The following is a 20,830-nucleotide window of genomic DNA, read 5'->3' as shown; positions in this document are numbered from 1 at the left end:
ACGTATTCCCCTAAGTGTGCACCATTGCGAAGGATCGTTGTCTCGAAGCACCACGTGATGATCGGGTGTGATAGATTCTAACGTTCGCATACAACGGGTGTAAGCTAGATTTACACACGCGAAACACCTAGGTTGACTCGACGAGCTTAGCATGTACAGACATGACCTCGAATACAAGAGACCGAAAGGTCGAACATGAGTCGTATGGTTGAATACGATCAGCATGAAGTTGCTCACCATGGTGACTAGTCCGTCTCATGTGATGATCGGACACGGGTTAGTCAACATGGATCATGTATCACTTAGATGACTAGAGGGATGTCGATTTAAGTGGGAGTTCATACTTAATTTGATTAAATGAACTTAATTGTCATGAACTTAGTCTAAAAGTTGTCTTTATAAATATTGTAGATGGCCAACGTCAACCTCAATTTCAACGCATTCCTAGAAAAAACAAGCTGAAAGATGATGGTAGCAACTATGCGGACTGGGTTCGCGACTTGAAGCTCATCCTTGAAGCAACTAAAAAGGCTTATGTCCTTGATGCGCCGCTAGGTGACCCTCCCGCTCCCGCAGCAGCCCAGGACATTCTGAACGTCTGGCAAACATGGAGTGATGACTACCCTCTGGTTAGGTGTGGCGTGTTATACAGTTTAGAAATGGGGCTCCAAAGGCGTTTTGAGCAACACGGTGCATATGAGATGTTCCAAGAGCTGAAGCTAGTTTTTCAAGCTCATGCCCGTGTCGAGAGATATGAAGTCTCCGACAAGTTCTTTAGCTGTAAGATGGAGGAGAACAGTTCTGTCAGTGAGCACATACTCAAAATGTCTGGGTTACACGGTCGTCTGACTTCGCTTGGAGTCGAACTTCCGGATGATGCTATAATTGACAGAATCCTCCAGTCTCTCCCACCAAGCTACAAAGGTTTTGTGCTGAACTACAACATGCAAGGGATGGAGAAGACCATTCCCGAGTTGTACTCGATGCTCAAGTCTGCAGAAGTAGAAATCAAGAAAGAGCATCATGTGTTGATGGTCAACAAGACCACTAGTTTCAAGAAGGGCAAGGGTAAGAAGAACTTCAAGAAAGATGGCAAAGCCGTTGCCGCGCCCGGTAAGCCTGATGCCGGGAAGAAGAAAAAGAATGGACAAAAGCCTGAGACTGAGTGCTTCTATTGCAAGGGAAAGGGTCACTGGAAGCGAAACTGCCCCAAATACTTAGCGGACAAGAAGGCTGGCAACGTTAAAGGTATATGTGATATACATGTTATTGATGTGTACCTTACCAGTGCTCGTAGTAGCTCCTGGGTATTTGATACCGGTGCTGTTGCTCACATTTGCAACTCAAAGCAGGAACTGCGGAATAAGCGGAGACTGGCCAAGGACGAGGTGACGATGCACGTCGGGAATGGCTCCAAGGTCGATGTGATCGCCGTCGGCACGCTACCTCTACATCTACCGTCGGGATTAGTTTTAAACCTTAATAATTGTTATTTAGCACCAGCTTTGAGCATGAATATTGTATCAGGGTCTTGCTTAATGCGAGACGGCTACTCATTTAAGTCAGAGAATAATGGTTGTTCTATTTATATGAGTGATATGTTTTATGGTCATGCTCCGCTGGTGAATGGTTTATTCTTGATGAATCTCGATCGTGATGTTACGCATATTCATAGTGTGAGTACCAAAAGATGTAAAGTTGATAATGACAGTCCCACATACTTGTGGCACTGCCCCCTTGGTCATATCGGTGTTAAGCACATGAAGAAGCTCCATACTGATGGACTATTAGAGTCTCTTGACTTTGAATCATTTGACACATGCGAACCGTGCCTCATGGGCAAGATGACTAAGACTCCATTCTCAGGAATAATGGAGAGAGCAACCGACTTATTGGAAATAATACATACTAATGTGTGTGGTCCAATGAACGTTGAAGCTCATGGTGGCTATCGTTATGTTCTCACTCTCACCGATGATTTGAGTAGGTATGGGTATATCTACTTGATGAAGCACAAATCTGAGACATTTGAAAAGTTCAAGGAATTTCAGAGTGAGGTCGAGAATCAACGTGACAGAAAAATTAAGTGTCTACGATCTGATCATGGAGGAGAATATTTGAGTCACGAGTTTGGCACACACCTAAGAAAGTGTGGAATCGTTTCACAAGTGACGCCGCCTCGCACACCGCAACGCAAGGGAGTGTCTGAACATCGTAATCACACTTTATTAGATATGGTACGATCTATGATGTCTCTTACCGACTTACCGCTATCATTTTGGGGATACGCATTAGAAACTACAGCATTCACTTTAAATAGGGCACCGTCTAAATCCGTTGAGACGACACCGTATGAACTATGGTTTGGCAAGAAACCTAAGTTGTCATTTATTAAAGTTTGGGGCTGCGATGCTTATGCGAAGAAACTTCAACCAGAAAAGCTCAAACCCAAAGCGGAGAAATGCGTATTCGTAGGATACCCTAAGGAAACTATTGGGTATACCTTCTATCTTAGATCCGAAGGTAAAACCTTTGTTGCCAAGAATGGATCCTTTCTAGAGAAAGAGTTTTTCTCGAAAGAAGTAAGTGGGAGGAAGGTAGAACTTGATGAAGTAATTACACCCCCTCTCGAACAGGAAAGTAGCGCAGCGCGGGAAGTTGTTCCTGTGGCGCCTACACCAACTGAAGAGGAAGTTAATGATAATAATCATGAAGCTTCGGATCAAGTTACTACTGAGCCGCGAAGGTCCACGAGGGTACGCTCCGCACCAGAGTAGTACGACAACCCTGTAATGGAAATCATGTTGTTAGACAACGGTGAACCTTCGAACTATGAAGAAGCGATGGCGGGCCCGGATTCCAACAAATGGCTTGAAGCTATGAAATCCGAGATAGGATCCATGTATGAGAACAAAGTATGGACTTTGGTGGACTTGCCCGATGACCGGTGAGCCATAGAAAATAAATGGATCTTCAAGAAGAAGACTGATGCAAACGGTAATGTAACCGTTTATAAAGCTCGACTTGTCGCAAAGGGTTTTTGACAAATTCAAGGAATTGACCAAGAAGAGACTTTCTCTCCCGTAGCGAAGCTGAAATTAGTCTGAATCATGTTAGCAATTGCCGCCTTTTATGATTATGTAATTTGGCAAATGGACGTCAAAACAACGTTCCTTAACGGGAACCTTAAGGAAGAGTTGTATATGATGCAACCAGAAGGTTTTGTCGACCCTAAGGGTGCTAACAAAGTGTGCAAGCTCCAGCGCTCCATCTATGGGCTGGTGCAAGCATCTCGGAGTTGGAACACTCGCTTTAATGAGGTGATTAAAGCGTTTGGGTTCATACAGGTTTACGGAGAAGCCTGTCTGTACAAGAAAGTGAGTGGGAGCTCTGTAGCTTTCCTCATACTGTATGTGGATGACATATTATTGATGGGGAATAATATAGAGATGTTGGAGAGCATAAAGGCCTATTTGAACAAGAGTTTTTCAATGAAGGACCTTGGAGAAGTTGCATACATATTAGGCATCAAGATCTATAGAGATAGATCGAGACGCCTCATATGTCTTTCGCAAAGTACATACCTTGACAAGATATTGAAGAAGTTCAATATGGAAAACTCAAAGAAAGGGTTCTTGCCAGTTTTGCAAGGTATGAGATTGAGTAAGACTCAGTCGCCGACCACGGCAGCAGATAGAGAGAAGATGAGTTCTGTCCCCTACGCCTCAGCCGTAGGCTCTCTTATGTATGCCATGTTGTGGACCAGACCTTATATAAACCTTGCCATAAGTTTGGTAGGGAGGTACCAAAGTGATCCCGGTATGGAACACTGGACAGCGGTCAAGAATATCCTTAAGTATCTGAAAAGGACTAAGGAAATGTTTCTCGTTTATGGAGGTGACGAAGAGCTCGTCGTAAAGGGTTACGTCGACGCTAGCTTCGACACAGATCCGGATGACTCTAAATCACATACCGGATACATATATGTTTTGAATGGTGGGGCAGTGAGCTGGTGCAGCAGCAAGCAAGAAGTCGTGGCAGCATCTACATGTGAAGCGGAGTACATAGCTGCTTCAGAAGCGGCTCATGAAGGAATTTGGATGAAGGAGCTCATCACCGACCTTGGAGTGGTTCCAAGCGCGTCGGGTCCAATGACACTCTTCGGTGATAACACTGGGGCCATTGCCATAGCCAAGGAGCCCAGGTTTCACCGGAAGACGAAGCACATGAAACGCCGCTACAACTCCATCCAGGACCATGTCCAGAGTGGAGTAATAGAGATGTGTAAAGTACACACGAATCTGAATGTTGCAGACCCGTTGACTAAACCTCTTCCACGAGCAAAACATGATCAACACCATAATCCTATGGGTGTTCGATACATCACAATGTAACTAGATTATTGACTCTAGTGCAAGTGGGAGACTATTGGAAATATGCCCTAGAGGCAATAATAAAATGGTTATTATCATATTTCCTTGTTCATGATAATCGTCTATTGTTCATGCTATAATTGTATTAACTCGAAACAGTAATACATGTGTGAATAAATAGATCACAAAGTGTCCCTAGCAAGCCTCTAGTTGGCTAGCTTGTTGATCAATAGATGATCATGGTTTCCTGATCATGGGCATTCGATGTCATTGATAACGAGATCACATCATTGGAAGAATGATGTGATGGACAAGACCCAATCCTAAGCGTAGCACTAGATCGTATTGTTCGTATGCTAAAGCTTTTCTAATGTCAAGTGTCTTTTCCTTCGACCGTGAGATTGTGCAACTCCCGGATACCGTAAGAGTGCTTTGGGTGTATCAAACGTCACAACGTAACTGGGTGACTATAAAGGTGCACTACGGGTGCCTCCGAAAGTGTCTGTTGGGTTGGTACGAATCGAGATCGGGATTTGTCACTCCGTGTGACGGAGAGGTATCTCTAGGCCCACTCGGTAGAACATCATCATGAGCTCAATGTGACTAAGGAGTTAATCACACACTACGGAACGAGTAAAGAGACATACCGGTAATGAGATTGAACAAGGTATAGGTATACCGACGATCGAATCTCAGGCAAATTCTATACCGACAGACAAAGGGAATTGTATACGGGATTGATTGAATCCTTGACATCGTGGTTCATCCGATGAGATCATCGTGGAGAAAGTGGGAGCCACCATGGATAACCAGACCCCGCTGATGGTTATTGGCCAGAGAGGTGTCTCGGTCATGTCTGCCTGCCTCCCGAACCCGTAGGGTCTACACACTTAAGGTTCGATGACGCTAGGGTTATAGGGATTTTTATACGAGGTTATCGAAAGTTGTTCGGAGTCCCGGATGATAGCCCGGACGTCACGAGGAGCTCCAGAATGGTCCGGAGGTAAAGATTGATATATAGGGCGGATGGTTTTGGACACCGGAAGTGTTTCGGGCGTCGCCGGTAACATACCGGGATCACCGGGACCACCCGGGGGTCCACCAGAAGGGGGCCACAACCTCGGGAGGCTAGATGGGCCAAGTGCGGGAGGGAACCAGCCCTTAGGTGGGCTGGTGCGCCCCTCACACTCAGCCCAAGGCGCAGGAGGTGGAGAGGGGGGAAACCCTACTCGTTGGTGGGCCTAAGGCCCACCTAGGGGTGCGCCACCCCCTCCCCCTGCCCTGGCCGCCGCACCTCCCATCTGGGGGGCTTCCGCACCACCTAGGGTGGGAACCCTAGGGGTGGCACCCCCTCCCCTTCTCCTATATATAGTGGGGGTTTCGGGGCTGTTTGACACACAGTTTTCCCTCTCCCTCGGCGTAGCCCTGCTCTTCTTTCTCCTCCTCTCTGCCGGTGCTTGGCGAAGCCCTACCGGGAGACCTCGTCTCTCCATCGACACCATGTCGTTGTGCTGCCGGAGATCTTCCCCAACCTCTCCCTCCTCCTTGCTGGATCAAGGTGCGGGAGACGTCACCGGGCTGCACGTGTGTTGAACGCGGAGGTGCCGTGGGTCGGCACTAGATCGGAATCACACCGCGATCTGAATCACCGCGAGTACAACTCCATCAACCGCATTCTAGCAAAGCTTCCGCTTAGCGATCTTCAAAGGTATGAAGATGCACTCACCCATTTCTTGTTGCTGGTCTCTCCATAGAAAGATCTGAATAAGCGTAGGAAAATTTTGAATTTATGCTACGTTACCCAACAGGTCGCGTGCGTCGTCGAATTTGGGTCAGATCCTTTTGGATCCGGCACCCGGATGCCGTCGGCCAGCGCAGGGTGGTGGTACTCATCACTGTTCAGATTGGGTCTTCATTGATCCAGATACCCACGGTGTGCTTCTCCCCTACGGTTTCCTGGCATGGCCACGGATGAAGCTGGTGGAGGAGATTCAGATAAGGGGAAACCCATTGGTTGGCCCTCGCCGGCCGCGCTAACGACGATGCTCAAGGGCGCCGTTTTTCTTCCTGGAGACGTTGGTCTACGTCTGCTCCTCCACTTCCTACCTCACCGCCTCTCGAGTGAAAACCCTAACTCCGGTGGGTGGCGGCGGCGTCCTTGACGTCGTGACCTGCCTGAAGGCGTCGCCTTGAGGGCTGAGTGGTGGTGGGCACTATGTGGGTCCTGGACAGTTGCTGGTGGTGGGCACTGCTTCGGGGGAAACCCTAATACCTGACTTTCCATATCGGACGATGGTGGTACTGCGGTGCCTTTTCTCTCTTGGGAGCATCATTTGTGGAGCAGTGCTGGATGACAGAGGCAGGAGATGGAGCGGCTTCGTCTGGCCCGAAGATTTGGTGGAACTATCAAGTCATGCCTCGATCGATCACCTTCTGAGAGATTGCATTGAGGAATGCACATAGCTTCACAATGGATAATCGGACGTTTTCCGGTAGAAGCCCCCTCAATGCAACCAGAAGCAGTTGCGTCAGGACCTTCATACTGCTTTGGAGGCATGCCGTCTTTTTCGTGCAAACGTTGCAGGTCCTCCCGTGCCTCAGCTGTATCTTTTGTCTTCCCATACACGCCCAAGAAGCCTAGCAGGTTGATGCAAAGGTTCTTCGTGACGTGCATCACGTCTATCGAAGAGCGGACCTCTAGGTCTTTCCACTAGGGTAGGTCCCAAAATATAGATTTCTTCTTCCACATGGGTGTGTGTCCCCCAACGTCACTCGGAACAGCTAGTCCGCCGGGACCCTTTCCAAAGATTACGTGTAAATCATTGACCATAGCAAGTACGTGATCACCGGTACGCATGGCGGGCTTCTTCCGGTGATCTGCCTCGCCTTTGAAATGCTTGCCTTTCTTTCGACATTGATGGTTGGTCGGAAGAAATCGACGATGGCCCAGGTACACATTCTTCCTGCAGCTTCCCAGGTATATACTTTCGGTGTCAGCTAAACAGTGCATGCATGCGTGGTATCCCTTGTTTGTCTGTCTTGAAAGGTTACTGAGAGCGGGCCAATCGTTGATGGTTACAAACAACAACGCGTGCAGGTTAAATTCCTCCTTTTTGTGCTCATCCCACGCACGTACACCGTTTCCATTCCACAGCTGTAAAAGTTCTTCAACTAATGGCCTTAGGTACACATCAATGTCGTTGCCGGGTTGCTTAGGGCCTTGGATGAGAACTGCCATCATAATGAACTTCCGCTTCATGCACATCCAAGGAGGAAGGTTATACATACATAGAGTCACGGGCCAGGTGCTGTGATTGCTGCTCTGCTCCCCGAAAGGATTAATGCCATCCGTGCTTAAACCAAACCATACATTCCTTGGGTTACGTGCAAACTCAGCCCAGTACTCTCTCTCGATTTTTCTCCACTGCGACCCGTCAGCGGGTGCTCTCAACTTCCCGTCTTTCTTACGGTCCTCACTGTGCCATCGCATCAACTTGGCATGCTCTTTGTTTCTGAACAGTCGTTTCAACCGAGGTATTATAGGAGCATACCACATCACCTTCGCAAGAACTCTCTTCCTGCGGGGCTCGCCGTCAACATCACTAGGGTCATCTCGTCTGATCTTATACCGCAATGCACCGCATACCGGGCATGCGTTCAAATCCTCGTACGCACCGCGGTAGAGGATCCAGTCATTAGGGCATGCATGTATCTTCTGCACCTCCAATCCGAGAGGGCATACGACCTTCTTTGCTGCGTACGTACTGTCGGGCAATTCATTATCCTTTGGAAGCTTCTTCTTCAATATTTTCAGTAGCTTCTCAAATCCTTTGTCAGGCATAGCATTCTCTGCCTTCCACTGCAGCAATTCTAGTACGGTACCCAGCTTTGTGTTGCCATCTTCACAATTGGGGTACAACTTTCTTTTGTGATCCTCTAACATGCGATCGAACTTCAGCTTCTCCTTTTGACTTTCGCATTGCGTCCTTGCATCGACAATGACCCGGCGGAGATCATCATCGGGCACATCGTCTGGTTTCTCTTGATCTTCAGCAGCTTCCCCCGTTGCAGCATCATCGGGCACATCGTCTGGTTCCTCTTGATCTTCAGCAGCTCCCCCCGTTGCAGCATCACCGTATTCAGGGGGCACATAGTTGTCATCGTCCTCTTCTTCTTCGCCGTCTTCCATCATAACCCCTATTTCTCTGTGCCTCGTTCAAACATTATAGTGTGGCATGAAACCCTTGTAAAGCAGGTGGGTGTGAAGGATTTTCCGGTCAGAGTAAGACTTCGTATTCCCACATTTACTGCATGGACAACACATAAAACCATTCTGCTTGTTTGCCTCAGCCACTTCGAGAAAAATATGAACGCCCTTAATGTACTCGGAGGTGTGTCTGTCACCATACATCCATTGCCGGTTCATGTGCGTGCATTACATATAATTATGTGTGTCAAAATTAAGAAAATCAGACAAATATCTATCTAAAGTAAGAAAATCAGACAAGTATCATAAAGAAGATAAGAACAAGAGGCTCACCATGGTGGTGCCGGCGACGAGATCGGCGCGGGCGATCAACGGCGGTGAAAACGGGGACGGGGCGTGACGGACCCCTAAATCTAGACAAATCTCGAAAAAAATGGAACTCCTAGGTCGATCTTCGAGAGGAGAAAGCTTAACTAGTGTGGCTTGGGCATTTCATCGAACACCTCATGTGCATAGGAGGTGAACTAGAAACCTCGCCGGATTGAAAAAACAGAGCACTGTGGAGTGCTCTGCCGCGGCGGTGGGTATATATAGTCAAGTTATTTGTCCCGGTTCGTGGCATGAACCGGGACTAAAGCCACCCCTTGTGTCCCGGTTCGTGGCATGAACCGGGACTAAAGCCACCCCTTGTGTCCCGGTTCATGCCACGAACCGGGACCCATGGTTGTGGGCCAGCAGCGAGGACCATTGGTCCCGGTTCGTGGCTTGAACCGGGACAAATGGTTCTACACGAACCGGGACCAATGCCCACGAGGCCCCAGCCGGCCCCCTGGGCTCACGAACCGGGTCTAATACCCCCCATTGGTCCCGGTTCTTGAAGAACTGGGACTAATGGGCTGGCCAGGGCCGAACGATAGCCCTATTTTCTACTAGTGTTCATGCCCAAGAGATTCTCGAAACATGACAAAATCCATTTGAAATTCCTTGCTTTTTTATACGAGTACTCTAAAAAAAGGAGAGTATCATCCGCATATTGAAGACTAATTATCCCACCTGGGACAACATTAGTCAGCAGCCCAGAAATTAATCCCTGGTTAGAGGCTTTGTTTAGCATCTTAGAGAAGGCATCGGCAACTAAATTAAAAAGAAGAGGAGATATAGGATCCCCTTGTTTGAGGCCTTTTCCACTCATAAAATATGGGCCTGTAGTGTCATTGATTCTAACACTAAAAGTGTTTTTGAAATAATAGGCATTTAATCCAAGAAATCCACTTAGGGTAGAAACCCCTTGATTCTAACATCTCAAACAGAAAATTCCAACTAACTCTATCATAAGCTTTCTCATAATCCAGCTTAAGCACAAGCCCTGGATTGTTAGATTTTTTCACCACATGAATAACTTCATGAGCTAGGACCACACTCTCCAGGATATACCTGCCTTTAATAAAAGCAGTTTGATTTGGGGAAATCAATCTATTACTAATAGGAGATAATCTATTAGTTAACACCTTCGAAAAAATCTTAACCACACAGTTGCTAAGGCTGATAGGCCTAAATTTTTTCATAATATTGGCATATGGTTCTTTGGGAATTAGAATGTTTAAAGCAAAATTTAGTGTATGTAACTCTAATCTTCCTTCCTGAAAGTCTTTCACCAGGGCCATAAGGTTAGATTTGATCACGGTCCAAAAAGTTTGATAAAACAGAAAAGAAAGGCCATCAGGGCCAGGAGCACCAATGGCATATGAGCCAAAAATTGCACTTTTAATTTGCTCCTTCGAAAAATTCTTTTGAAGATCATCATTCTCATATTTAGTGATCAATTCATCATCCTGCGGAAAAGCAGGACCAAGATGTATATTATGACTCTCTTCTCGGGCAAACAAGTTTTTATAAAAGGAAGTCGCAATGGCTAACATCTCTTCCATAGTAGAAACACGGCCCTGGTCCCTCACTAATTCGGAAAGATGGTTCTTACGATGTCTATGATTAGCTAAAGCATGAAAGTATGCATTATTCTTGTCCCCATCCTTAATCCTCCGATCTCTAGCTCGCTGCGACAAGGCAATCTCCTCCTTCCTCATAATATTCTCCAACTCAATTTTAATATCTTTCATACGATTTTTATCCTCCCCCGTAACTCTGTCTGTTTCCTCAAAAACATCCAGAATGTCAAATTCCTGAATTAGATCTCTTTTCTTCCTCTTAATAGCAACATCCACATTTGCACTCCAGCCTTTAATATTTTTGTCTAAGGCGTTTGGTTTTAGAAATCCAAACATCAATGGCCTCTCCACCTAAACTGGGAGTATTCCAAACACTTTCCACTATCTCCCTAAAACCAGGTTGATCCAGCCACCACTTTTCAAACCTAAACATTTTAGAAGAGACAGATCTCCGAGCCATAGTGTCAAATAATAAAGAAGTGTGATCACTACCAATCCTGGGTAGGGCCCTCAGCACTGACAATGGAAACAAAGTATCTGAGGAAGGTGATACAAACACTCTATCAATGGTAGCATCAATGGGGTTTTCCTGATTATTGCACCAGGTATATTTCCTGTTGGCAACATTAATCTCCATCAGACCCCATTTATTAGGCCAATCATTGAAAAGGAAAGTAATCGATTGATTCACATTGCCATTACTCTTATGCAAATCAGATCTGACTAGGTTAAAATCACCACCCAGAAGGATGGGATAGGTTGCACAACTCATCACCTCATGCAACTCAGCAATAAATTCTAACTTGTATTCATTATAAGAAGTACCATAAATCGCAACGAATTGCCAAACATTTTTATCCTGTTTGTTCTTAACCATAGCAGTCACACAAAACTTCCTATTGACAAAGACAATGACTTCAAAAACATCCTCATTCATGCCCACAAGGACACCCGCGACAGTTTTCAGGGCAGGTAATTGATGCCATGAAAATCTTTTATTACCAGCAATGGTACTCAATGTATTCATATCTATACTCTCTCTCTTGGTTTCAAAGAAACCAACAAAATCCACTAAATTACTTCTAATAAAATCCCTCAGGCGGTGTACTTTACCAGGTTGACCAAGACCTCTAATATTCCAAAAAGCTCCTATCATGAAATCTTAAAAGGGTGGGACAGGCTACAAAGCCTTCTGGGTTGTCTTGGACTTGGGCAGATGATAACCCACAAGTATAGGGGATCGCAACAGTTTTCGAGGGTAGAGTATTCAACCCAAATTTATTGATTCGACACAAGGGGAAGCCAAAGAATATTCTCAAGTATTAGTAGTTGAGTTGTCAATTCAACCACACCTGAAAGACTTAGTATCTGTAGCAAAGTATCAGTAGCAAAGTAGTATGATAGCAACAGTAGCAACGGTAAGCAGTAGTAGCAAAGTGACAGCAGTAGCGACAGAGTAACAGTAGCAGCAGTGACATCAGTAGCAGCAAAGTAACGTAGCAAGGACCAGTAGGAAAAACTCGTAGGCATTGGATCGGTGATGGATGATTATGCCGGATGTTATTCATCATGCAACAATTATAACACGGAGAGATATGTAACTAGCTCCAGTTCGTCAATGTAATGTAGGCATGTGTTCCGTATGTAGTCATACGTGCTTAGGGAAAAGAACTTGCATGACATCTATTGTCCATCCCTCCCGTGGCAGCGGGGTCCTAATGGAAACTACGGGATATTAAGGTTCTCCTTTTAATAAAGAATCGGACCAACGCATTAACACTTGGTGAATACATGAACTCCTCATACTATGGTCATCTCTGGGAGTGGTTCCGGCTATTGTCATTCCGAGGTTGCCGGGTCATAACACATAGTAGGTGACTACAACTTGCAAGATAGGATCAAGAACACACATATATTGACGAGAACATAATAGGTTCAAAACTGAAATCATGGCACTCGGGCCCTAGTGACAAGCATTAAGCATGGCAAAGTAGTATCAACATCAATCTCAGAACATAGTGGATACTAGGGATCAATCCCCGTCAAAACTAACTCGATTACATGATAGATCTCATCCAACCCATCACCGTCCAGCAAGCCTACGATGATATTACTCACGAACGGTGAAGAGCATCATGGAATTGGCGATGAAGGAAGGTTGGTGATGACGATGGCGATGATCTCCCCTCTCCGGAGCCCAGAACGAACTCCAGATCTGCCCTCCAGAGGAAGAACAGGAGGTGGCGGCGCCTCCGTATCGTAAAACGCGATGAACTCTTCTCCTTGATTTTTTAACGGACGAAAGAGGCTAAATAGAGCTGAGATTGGAGGCGGTGGAGCAACGTGGGCCCCACAAGCCTGCCAGGCACGACAAGGGGGGCCCGCGCCTGGTGGGCTTGTGGGCTCCACGCTCCACTTCCTCCGTTGATTCTTGCGCCAGTATTTTTTATATATTCCACAAAAAATCTCCGTAAATTTCCAGGTCATTCCGAGAACTTTTATTTCTATGCAAAAACAACACCATGGCAATTTTGCTGAAAACAGCGTTAATCCGGGTTAGTTCCATTCAAATCATGCAAATTAGAGTCCAAAACAAGGGCAAAGAGTTTGGAAAAGTAGATACGATGGAGACGTATCAGCCGACACCATCTAGATCACCAACGCCATTTGACCTAGTAGTATCATCCCATTTAGAACCCCTCTCGTCACCATGAACATGTGTGTATAGATCAGCTGGTAAAACAGCTTCAGGGTTGTTATCAACAAATTCTAAGCATCTAATATGTTCTCTAACCACTAAATCTTGGATAATTTTTTTCTCACCATCCTCACGCATACACAAATCAATGCTAGAAATTTGATTAGCAAGAACATTAACTGCAGTATTAATAAAAGAGCTACCTTGAAAGGATGAAGAAATCTCCAGATTCTTCTTCTGCAGGTGACATTGCCCTGTTGCCTTGTGATGGGTCTAGTAGAGAGCACATGCCCCCATTTCTTCATCTTGTTGGAATCTCCTTTCAACTTCCTGTCCATCTCAGCCATTTCCAAAGATTCCATTAGAGATCTCTTAGCAGAACCAATATTAGATGCCATCTTCTCAGGGAGGCAAACCATTTCAGGCATAGTAATTTCATCCTCTCCTTCAGAATCTCCCATTTCAAACTTCCTAAGCTGGGCAGAGCAGTAATCCATGTGGGAGCAGATATCTATATCCTCTTGGTTGATTGCAGCAACATCTTCAAGGAGGTCTTCCACATGAGCAGGGGGTCCTGTTTCCAACCTCTTCAATGAATTGTTCATGAAGATCATCATTCAGAATTATGGGGTGAAACTGAGCTACAGCCATATATTTATCTCCCCCTTTTCCACCAGAACCAGAAGGTTCCCCACTTGAAAAGTTAGCTTTATCTAATTCATCAATAGGTTCAGTTCCCTCTCCCAGAAAGTTTTTATCCTGGTCCAGATCATCCTCCAACTTATCCTCCTCATCAATATCCAAATCAGGATCCTCATCATCCCCATCAGAACCTTCCCCAATTTGAGTAAACCCCTCCACAGAAAAGTATAGAATGTATAGCTTCTTCTTCATCTCCACCAGCCTCTCATAAGGAATTCTAGTGGGGTCTCTACAAGTAACTTTGATCCTGATCTTATCATAAAAACTTTTGAATATTCCACTCCAATCTACATCAACTAGAATTCCAAAACAAGAAGCTATCTGGGCAAACGCCTTCCAAGCACACCATCTAGGTGGAATCCCTTTCACCTTGATCCACACCTCAGTCAGCTCTCCATAGTGTTCCAGCATACCAACCCATTCACAGATGTTGACAGGAACACCATCAATTGGAAGATCAAAAGGAGGGAACTCTATGAGGTCTTCCACTTTCTTCCATTGAGGGAATCTCAGCAGGAATTTCCTCTCTTCAAGCTCCCTCATCTGCCAAGGCCACTCTTTTCCCTTACAAAAAATGCCATTCAGCTGGGTAATTAAATCTGAAGTAGAAACCTCACCCTCAGGACTTTAAGAATAGCACAGTTCTTAAAGTTCAGCCAATTGGATTAAGCATCCATGGGGATATCTATATGATAGAAACCCAATCCTGTAGCTGCACTCCCAAAGAATTCAACAGATGGTTGAAGTTTAGCACATGCAATGCAGTTGCTGACATTATGAAACCCAGAGCAGATGAAACACTTATTTGGCTCTACACAATTTCCTACATAGTGGCCAGGCCACTCAATATATTCGTCTAAGAAAACACAACATACAGTTTGTTATACAACCAGCAGTCGTTACCACTTATTTAAGTTCCAAAAAATGTCTTACATGGCCCACTCCCAGACCCAGACAGCTACACCCATACCAATTTCGTCAACAAAAATCATATTGGCATACTACTTCCCATGTCGTGTTAAAAATAAGAGTTTAAAAAAAGGACCGGAAAGAAAAGTTCTAAAAAGAGGATGAGAATCCTATCTATAGAATGACTACAAATCTACATTGTTATTGGATACATTTTGGAACTAGCTTTTGGAATCTCAGCTCAAAATCGACAGATTGGTAAAGATAAACCTCGCCATATATGCAGTAGCATAGCGGGTAACTAAGAGAAACCCCAGCACAGCGACCCATTTTGTCCATTTGGGTCATCCCGACACAAAAGCTAGCCCAACGGAATGACCCAAATGGACGCGCGTGTGGGCCTGCTGTCCGCTCTTTGTCAATCCCGATCCAAACTGGGCGCAAAATTTGGCAACAAATGGGTCCGCGACGGACAAAACTGGGCGCTCCCGTCGTCTGCTCGTCCCCTCTCGTGTCCACCCCTCCTCCTCCTTCGTCTCTAGGTCGTCGACGAAGCCGAGCTTCTTGGAGGGCAGCCAGCCGACGCCCCAGTGTCACCAGCGCTTAAGCGGGCTGCCTGCGAACCCGACGGCGATCGACGACGCGGACCGGGTGCGGCGGATCGCCCACTCGGCGAACGCGGAGGAGATGGGCTGGATCTTGTCGGAGAAGCTGGAGAGGCGCTTCCGCAGGCCCATGATGTGGCCCTCCCCCTCCTTGCCGCCCCAGCCCTGGAAGGTGGTGGGCAGGTCGTCCCTCAGCGGCCTCGTCGGCAGGAACCTCGCCTTCTAGATGTTCTCCAGGATGGTGGCCATGGCAACCAAGCGAGAAGGAGAGAGAGATGGTGAGGAGCTAGCTAACAATAGCAATGACCTCCTCTCCTCTCTAGATCTTCCAGACGCTCTAAGGAGGAAGTCGTAGAACGCGCTCCTGGGCGTGTGTATATGTGGATGGGTGTGTGTATATGTGGGTGGGGTGGTGGTGGGCCACGAAGCGCAGTTGAAAGCTTTGGGGAGGAGGATGCGTGTTGTTCCAACCAGGGTGGTGGCGTGAGCTGGACGTGGACGGAGCAGCCGCGTTTGCATCTTGTGTGTTGGGTTCGTCCACCGACCGTCCCGTGTACGCATCTTGTCCGCTAGGTGGGCGGGTGACCCAAAGGAACAAAATCCGTACAAAATTCGTGTCCGTTCGGGTCTCTTCGTTGGAGTTGCGCCAATTACTGCTCTTGGGCAGTGTAGCAGCCGGTGAAGTTACATTGCTCCGCCTGGACAAGCCAAGGAGTCCACCACGTCTAGGAAATTGTATCTACTTTACAAAATGTTTAAAGAGCTCAAGCTCCAAGGAAATTGTATTTTGATTTTAGAATTTCATTTTGAAAACCTCTCTAGCTAGCGCACATCAAATACTCGGCCTCTCTCCCTTCCATTCGGAAACCCCACCATCTCCTCCGATTTCCCCGGGATTAATTCCTTCCGCCCACGTCGACCACCCCACTTCCCCTCCAGTCCACGCCACCGGCCGCCGGCCGCCGGCAAGGAGATGGCCACGACGCTGACGGAGCTCCCGGGCGGCCTCCTCACCGAAATCCTCCTCCGTCTGCCAGCGCCGGAGGACCTCGCGCGCGCCTCGGCCGCCTGCCCCGCCATCCGCCGCGTCGCCACCGACGGCGCATTCCTGCGCCGCTTCCGCCGCCTCCACGCCCCGCGGCTCCTCGCCTTCCTCGACCTCGACGGGTTCCAGCCGGCGCTCCCGCCGCACCCATCCGCGCCCGCGGCCCGCTCCCTCGCCCGCGCCGCCGACTTCTCCTTCTCCTTCCTCCCCTCCCACTGCCGCTGGGTCCCGATGGACGTCCGCGACGGCCGCGTCCTCCTCGGCCGCGACCACGGCCAGGACGCGCGCCCCCCTATCTGCAGGGAGCTCGCGGTGTGCGACCCGCTGCACCGGCGGTACGTCCTGCTCCCACCGGTGCCCGACGCCATCGTCGCCTCTGTGGAGCGCCCGCCCCCCGTGCGACGCAGGCCCTTCGACGAGCCGCTCCTCCTTCCCCTCGGCGATAACGATGAAGGGACGGCGTTCACGGTGGTCTCGATGGTTCATTGCGAAACTAAGCTGGCTCCCTTCGTATTCTCTTCGAGCACCGGGCAGTGGCGAGCCGCGGCACCCATGCTTTGGTCGGCCATGCCAGTGCCGCCCATGGACCATACTTATCTCAGGCGGCATCACGCCTATGGCTGCTTCTACTGGGAGTCCACGCTGATCAATAGGAGAGAGTTGCTCGTGCTCAACATCCAGAGGATGGAGTTCTCCATTGCCGAGCTCCCACCCTCTGGTTGGGGCACGCTGGGCGTGGCCATCGTGGAGGCAGGGGAAGGCAGGCTGGGGCTGTTTGGCATCCGTGATGGAATTGCAGGTGGCAAGCCTGACCTCTGCTATTCCGTCAGACGTAACAAAGGCAAGAATTCAGGCCAGTGGCAGATGGTGAAGACATTCTCACTAGGTTCTGATGGCCTGAATTATATCAAAGCCGCAACAGAGAGGTATGTGCTGCTGATATGCTCTGAAGCCCCGCGTTTCGTCGGCTTGTCTATGGAGATGCCAGAGCTGGAGTATATCTCGGTGGACGTCAAGAAGTTGCAGCTTGAGAGGGTCTGTGTGAAGCCTTTCGGGAATTCCTTGTCCAGGACGCGCATATATGCCCACTTCCCGCCATCGCTGTCTTCGCCGACAATATGAAGTGGTATTATTTCTACTGCATCGATCCTAGTTATGTTATGTCTTTCACTTCAAAGTTTTCACATGGATTGTCTAATGCTTCATTGTTCAGTGTCGTAATTAGTCATTCTTGTTTACACGATTTAGTAGTCGTTATGTTTTTGTGCTCAGTCATGGGAAAGTGAACATATTTGTGATCTGTTGTCATGTTTGTTTCAAAATTGCTGTTTTAAGAGAATCGTACAAAAGAAAATGTCTTTGACATAGCTCAAGCTTCCACTATCATTCTAGTAGATACAAAATTATAACATATCTTATCGTGGAATAGTTTTATGCCCGAGGTAATGGAGAAGTAATGCAAATATAGATCCAGTTTACCTTTAGAGTGTGTACATTCACCTCTATAAAATTAATTAATGTTAAGGCCCTGTTTGTTTCATAAGTCCTAGGACTTTTTTAAGTCTCAACTTATAAGTCATAAGTCCCTACCTGTTTGTTTACAGGGACTTATAAGTCCCGAGTCCCTACCTGTTTGTTTACAGGGACTTATAAGTCCATGTTACACCTAATAAAATACACTTCTTCACATAACCATGCGGACCAGAAAACTCCAGCGATGCAGAAACAGGGCGACGGGGGAAGAACCAACGCAGAAACGGGGCGGCGGGGGGGACGAACCGAGGCAGAAAACGGGACGACCGGGCGGGGCGGCGACCGGGCGGCGACGGGGCGGGGCGGCGACCGGGGGGGGGGGGCGCGGCGACAGGGCGGGGCGGCGACGGACCGGGCGGCGACAGGGGGGGGGGGCGCGGCGACGGGGCGGGCCGGCGACGGACCGGGTGGCGACGGGGCGACGGGGCGGCGGCGATTGGGGCCTGCGAGCGACGAGGGGTAGGGCGGCGGCCACTCGATCGACGCGGGAGACTTTTTCCGTGGGCTAACGAGCAATAAGTCCCAATAAGCTCCTACTAGAGAGTCTTATTTGATAAGTCCCAAATCACCATAATAAGTCCCAATAAGTCCCTTGTGTTTGGTTTAGGTGGGACTTATAGGGACTTTTTTAAGTCCCAAAACCAATAAGTCCCTAAAAACAAACACCCTCTAAGAAGGACTCATCTTGTCCACTTTTCATAAATATAACGATATTTAGGAAGAAAAAATTGTCATCTTCACATTCATTTTTCCCTTTTCTTGTGATGATGTTGTTTAAAAAAAATATCTGCCTAATTACTTTGTTCACAAATAACTACCTGAGTCACTGCTCTGAATAACAAAGAAAGAATAGTGTGTGCTCACACTGTGTGATTTGATTCAGTCAGCAATCAGTTATAGGCTTCACATTTATCGTTTGCTGATTGTGGCTAGAACCCATGATATATTTCCTTAAGTGACATAAGCTAGGTAATAAAAAAATCTGAAGTCCTGCAAATACTGTGTTTGTCTCAATTCCTAGTTTAACAGAATCGTACAAAATTAATATCTTTCACATAGTCTGAAGCTTCCACTATCATTATCACAACATTTATTTGCGTGGAATTGTTCTGTGGCCGAGGTAATGGAGAAATAATCCAAATATAGATCCAGTGTACCTCTGGAGTGTTTACATTCACATCTTGTTAATTAATTACAGTTAAGAATGACTCATCTTGTCCACTTCTTATAAATATAAGGATGTAGGGAGGTTTTTCTTTTCGTCATCTTCACATTCATTTTTTATTTTCCTGTGATGATGTTGTTTTGACATCTGTGCCTATTTACTGCCTTCACAAATAACTGCCTGAGGCACTGCTCTGAATAATAAAGAAAGGACAGTGTGCTCCCACACTGCGTGATTTGAATCAGTCTTGTAGATCAGTTACATGCTTCACATCTATCATTTGTTGATTGTGGCTAGAACCCCTGATATATTTCCTTAAGTGACTCAAGCTAGATAATAAAATATCCGAAGTCCTGCAAACACTAAGCTAACAGTTTAGAATGACCAAACATTTTCGGTGCTTGTTTCATTTTGCGTACATGCCTCTGTCTGGCTATGTGCTCCATCCTGCATTGTAATTTGGTGCTGAAGACACAACAGCGTTGCATATCGCAAATCTGCTTGCAATGAACGGTTAACCTTACTGATTGAAGGAATGCTATTCTGCTACCACATCTCCCAATATAATACATATAATTTGTTCCTTTTAACAAGTAAGCTCTTGAATATGTGTACAGATTGGACCCGAAAATCTTCTCTGTTTGGCTAAACTTTCATCTTGTTTGTTCAGATTCAGGGGAGCCGTAATCACATCAGCATTCTCAATTCAAGACAACTGGATTTTAGTGGCGTGTCCTATAGGATGACACTATCTACATTGCTTCGCCTGGCATTTCGTCATGTCTATGTTTTGGTTAATTACTATAGCATCAATGTCAATGTGGATGTACTTTGTCCGAGTGTGGCAGTGCCATGTCTATGTTGTGTTCTTCCTTTGATATCTAAGAATGTTACATTTTGATTAACGGTCCCAATCAATCAAGAACTGTGGTAAGTCCACCTTTATTTGTTCTACAGAGCATCGCGTTGTGATGTATTTGGTGCTGATTAATGGATGCGGTGGTGAGTGTCTGCTGATTGTCCAAGTCCGCAGCTCCTTGACAGACATGGCAGCGTACCGCTCATGCATAACCGTTGCCTCTTGAACATCTAAAAGCATGATGGCTTTTAGAAATAAGAGCTGCCTCTATTGATGCCTAAGGCTTAGAAACAACTTGTAATGGTCCATCACCACATCAATCAAATTCTGGTGTGTCTCGTATCATAAGGTTGTGCGTTTGTTATTGAAGCGACAGTTGCTTGAATTTCATTCCGCTCTTTCTCCTCTCTCTTGCCAAACAGAAGCCATACATTTTATTTCACTCTGATAATTTAGATGATTTATATCTTGTAAAACTAGAATTTTTTATTCTTCATATATTTCAATTCCTCGTGACAAGAGCTAGCACAAGACCAATCTTGGATACATTTTAAACTACTTTAAATTTCACTATTTCAATCAGCTAAAATATATGTTAATTGTTTCAGAAATTGAGTGAAATGGTTTAATATGTGTTTAAGTATTTGTGAAAATGATTTAAATATTTGCTTCGGTGAGCGGTCCAGGAGAGAACTAGTGGCGCTGCCACCTCCCCTCTGGCCGATGGCCATAGGGGGGATGTGGGCCGCTGACTAGTTTGTCCGGCAACTCACCGGTGGTCTATACGA

The 20,830-nt window shown here is 46.7% G+C and overlaps 1 protein-coding gene across 1 annotated transcript; it reads left to right on the top strand.

The window, feature by feature from the left end:
• The first annotated feature begins 16,413 nt into the window (after positions 1-16,413).
• On the top strand, positions 16,414-20,131 carry LOC123409525. The gene is made up of 2 exons (XM_045102396.1): positions 16,414-17,611; positions 19,854-20,131. The coding sequence occupies exon 1, from the start codon at positions 16,414-16,416 to the stop codon at positions 17,605-17,607; it is 1,194 nt and encodes a 397-aa protein (XP_044958331.1). The 3' UTR covers positions 17,608-17,611; positions 19,854-20,131.
• The last annotated feature ends 699 nt before the right edge of the window (positions 20,132-20,830 follow it).

The sequence above is a fragment of the Hordeum vulgare genome, chromosome 7H (genome assembly GCF_904849725.1).
Source record: "Hordeum vulgare subsp. vulgare chromosome 7H, MorexV3_pseudomolecules_assembly, whole genome shotgun sequence".
Classification (NCBI taxonomy): Eukaryota; Viridiplantae; Streptophyta; class Magnoliopsida; order Poales; family Poaceae; genus Hordeum; species Hordeum vulgare.
Note: the sequence above shows the minus strand (reverse complement) of the source record. Positions and strands in the feature narration are given on the sequence as shown.

What these genes read in the sequence shown, in the direction of transcription:
- LOC123409525 (XM_045102396.1), top strand. Translation starts at nt 16,414, where the DNA reads ATGGCCACGACGCTGACGGAGCTCCCGGGCGGCCTCCTCACCGAAATC.